This window comes from Sinocyclocheilus anshuiensis, unplaced genomic scaffold (genome assembly GCF_001515605.1).
Source record: "Sinocyclocheilus anshuiensis isolate Anshui unplaced genomic scaffold, SAMN03320099.WGS_v1.1 scaffold499, whole genome shotgun sequence".
Classification (NCBI taxonomy): domain Eukaryota; kingdom Metazoa; phylum Chordata; class Actinopteri; order Cypriniformes; family Cyprinidae; genus Sinocyclocheilus; species Sinocyclocheilus anshuiensis.
In genome coordinates, this window is record NW_015551033.1 from 167,590 (window position 1) to 171,723 (window position 4,134).

A 4,134-nucleotide genomic window follows, 5' to 3' on the forward strand; every position below is an offset into this window, starting at 1 on the left:
AAAAAAAGTACCAGGTACCAGGTACTGTACCCAGTGGAAAACCCCCCAAAAGTGAACCGTACCGAGCCGTACCGTGCCGTACCATGCAGTGGAAAAGCGCCATTAGTTAACTTTCCATCCATACTATAGTCAAACTGGCAGAGCTTCAGCTGAATGTTTCACTCAATAAACATTAAAGATTAATTTCTGATTGTAATTTGTCATCTGTGGTAATTTAGCTGACACACGCTGACGGATTGTTTTCATCAGACATCTATAAAGCTTTGGCTTTGGTTTGTGGCCGTTCAAAGCATCTCACAGTCTTCTGTTTCTCCAGAAGATTCCTCTCCAGAACGTTTTGGCTGCTATTTACAGCTACTGCGCTGGGAAAGCATGAACATTCGTTTATTCCAGCAAACGCTGGCAAACTTCATCCTGGAACAAAACACAAACCTGCAGTTAAATAATATGATGTTTATACGTGATCTACTAGAGCTTTAATTATCAAATTCACTTACTATAATTACTGTTCAAGGGGTGTTTTAATGCCTAATGGTGATATTAATGAAATAAAGAGTTATAAAATAAGTCATGCGAGCAGATATTTTAATGTGCGTCTTAGTAAAGCAAACCAGCAAAGTCTCCTCAACAAAACAGTAATTTGAGGACTGATGGAAACAGCAATAATGATTAATTTGAAACTATATAACAGGTTCTCGGTGAGGATTGGTCTGTATGTTGAGTTGTATTTGAAGTCAGAGGAGGAAATAATTGCCGTCTAGGGAACAATTATCTCCTCAGACGTCTTGTAGTTGTTGGCTGTTTGCTCTTTTGTTTAGCTCCAAATTTCCATACCGTAGCATTTCTTTCTCTCACATTAATAGTGCAGGTTTGATTTGTGCTGCTTGCGTTTCTGCCGAGTCAAAGTCATGCCTATTTCTAGCTGCATTGAAACTAAATAAAATGCAAATAAAATTTACTTTTTTGTCCATTCTATGAAAGTCAATGGGGTCCAGTGTTGTTTTGGAGCCAATTAACTTTCACTGTATTACGAAAACCAGTAGCGAGTGAGTGTTGTGTCTGTGTATCGCAGGTGTGTTCATGTGGAGGTGTTCATATGTGTGTGTTTTTGTTTTTCTGCAGTGATGTGCTTGTTTTCGGGGCAGACGCTGGTGGAAGGACAACGCTGTGCTGTTCACGATCCCACCGCGGGACTCTGCCAGCTGTTTGAATGCAGGGTACAATCTCTGTACATTTACACAAAACACAAAACCAACCAATGTGTGTGTGTGTGTGTGTGTGTATATATATATATATATATATATATAGATATATAGATATATAGATATATAGATATGTATAGATAGATAAAAGCATGTAAGTATTTGCATAGTATTTAAACATACATATTTACAAGTAGTACATTTTTAAACACCCTAGCAACCACCCAGAACACACTATCAACTGCATAGCAACCACCTAGCAACACCCTAGCAACTGCTTTCCTAACAACCACGCAGAACACCCTAACCACTGCCTAGGAACCACCCATACCCCTTTTCCACCGAGGCAGTTTGAGTGCTGGTTCGGAGCCAGAGCCTAGTTTCAAATCGGTTCTTTGTCTTTCGACACCCAAAGCACCAGCTCCGAACCAGGAAAAGTGGTTCGTAAGTAGCACCAAAACATTGCTGGTCTAGAAGTAAGAACCGCTTGCATCAGGGGCTGGGGGCGGGGTTACCGTGACCAACAAGACGAACAGAAACTTTTGACCACCATATTTGAAGTAGCAGCTAAACACAAGCACGTTGAATTGGCCGTGTTTGGATGCCGATGTAGGTTCGCAAAGCCATGAACATCAATAGCAATGCAACGTCCACCACTGCTGATTGTGTGTTTAGGCTTGTTCGGGCTGCATCGGCGCTCCGCGGACCGGTCGGTGTGCCGTGGGAGTGATCGGACAGCAGACAACTCTCTTTATGCTTTTGGATCGCTTTTGCGGTGCTTTGGTGTCGTGCGCCGATCGGTCTGCCTGTTGTGTTTGGCGCTGCCACGCTAGCGTTACTGGGGAAGATGAGACGTATTCAGGGACATAAGACCTGGCTCTGTAGTGGCTCTCTAGCCCGTGGAAAGGCAATCCGGTTCTTAGAAGGCTCACCAGTTGAACCAACTCCGAACCGGCAATAGCACTGGCTCTGAACTAGCACCCAGTTCATGTTGGTGGAAAAGGGTTACCAGAGTACCCGAGCAACTGCCTAGAAACCATCTAAAACAGCTTAGCAACCACCTAGCAACCACCCAGAGTGCCCTAGCAACCGCCTAGCAACCACCCAGAACACACTAGCAACTGCATAGCAACCACCTAGGAACACCCTAGCAAACCACCCAGAGTACCCTAGCAACATCCTAGCAACTGCATAGCAACCACGCAGAACACCCTAACAACTGCCTAGGAACTACCCAGACTACCTGGACAACTGCCTAGAAACCACCTAAAACAGCCTAGCAACACCCTAGCAACCACCCAGAGTACCCTAGCAACTGCCTAGCAATCACTCAGAACACACTAGCAACTGCATAGCAACCACCTAGCAACACCCTAGAAAGCACCCAGAGTACGCTAGCAACATCCTAGCAACCATGCAGAACACTCTAACAACCGGCTTGGGAACTACCCAGAGTATCCTAGCAACTGCCTAGTAACCACATAAAACACTGTAACATCCGCCTAGCAACACCTTAGCAACCACCCAGACTATCCTAGCAACTGCTTTGCAACCGCCTAGAATCACCCTAGCAACCACTCAGAGCACCCTAGCCACCGTCTATATAATTTTTTTTTTTTTAGAACAAATGATAAGCCCAGTTGCTTTTCTTATCTTTTTTCAGGATCGCACGATGCATAGAGTTACGAACACTGAAGACTGTCCGCAGCTCACCTGCGCTGAATCTGACCAGATCACACTGACAGACAGATGCTGCAAAGTCTGCAGAGGTATGTACGCATATCTGCCCTTATTCTGTACAGACAAAACCTCGAAGAAACGTTGCTCATTGCCACCGAACGTGCAATAAATAATAATCGGTGTGTGTAGTTTGACCATAGCCTGACCGTTAGCGCTTCGGTGTTTCTAGAAGCATAAATCCATGAACGCAAATCTCCTCTATCTGGGGTTAAAGGTCACGACTTCTGTGCGGAGGACAACATCTGTGCGGAGAACTCGGCCTGCGTGAACTTAGACGCCGGCGCCAGCTGCAGCTGCAAGAATGGCTTCCGGCTGCTGCGCGAGGACAGCGTCTACTGCGAAGGTGAGGCGTCAATCAAACACGGGTCAGCTGATCCATCAGGTAATCCCTTACTCCTGAATCCATGCGCATACACTGCGGGAAATTAATCATAATTACAGCACTCTGGGAACAGGAATTTAACAGCATTAGAGCCGCCAGCTGATTTTAATATTCCTCGATATACATTATTATTCCAGGACATGTGTATAATGACTCACTTGTGATAATTGGATTTTTCTGATGCAGTATCGAGTGTTGACATAAAATAGGTCGCACTTAGATACTAATATAACATATACTACTTTGGGGATTGAAATTTACAAATTTAACACATTAATTTAGCACAATTTTTAAGATATATATTAATAAGATAAATTAAAAAGATATATATTATTTATAATAATGTTAAATTAATATTAATATGATTAATGTTTTAGAATTATTACAAAAAAATATAAAATTCTAAATATAATATTAATAATAAATCATTCATTATATAAAAAATATGTAATAATTAAAAATAAAAACTAATGTTAATAAATATAACATGTTAAAGTAATATTAATGTTATATGATAATGTTTTAGAATTAATATTAATAAATATAATATTAATTAATCATTAATTATATAAAAAATGTGTAATGTAATAAATATGACCAATTATTTAATTTTTTAAAATAAATATAACATTATAAACATATATAATAATTATTATTATTGCAATAATAATATAATAAATGAATTTAGTACAATTCACTGTAATAAAAATATGTGTTAGAAATTCATATTAAAGTAATGTTAATGTATTAAAATGAATACCAAAAAAATTTCAGAAAATATAAATATAAAATTAATAATAAATGATATTA

At 40.0% G+C, this 4,134-nt stretch overlaps 1 protein-coding gene across 1 annotated transcript in view; it reads left to right on the forward strand.

Annotated features, from left to right (window-relative positions):
- LOC107661281 (protein kinase C-binding protein NELL2-like) overlaps positions 1–4,134 on the forward strand; it is a 99,294-nt gene that overhangs the window by 19,182 nt on the left and 75,978 nt on the right. Inside the window, exons 7-9 of the mRNA XM_016450779.1 lie at positions 1,123–1,217; positions 2,866–2,971; positions 3,157–3,285. Coding sequence (XP_016306265.1) covers positions 1,123–1,217; positions 2,866–2,971; positions 3,157–3,285 — 330 coding nt within the window. The remainder of the gene's footprint in view (positions 1–1,122; positions 1,218–2,865; positions 2,972–3,156; positions 3,286–4,134) is intronic.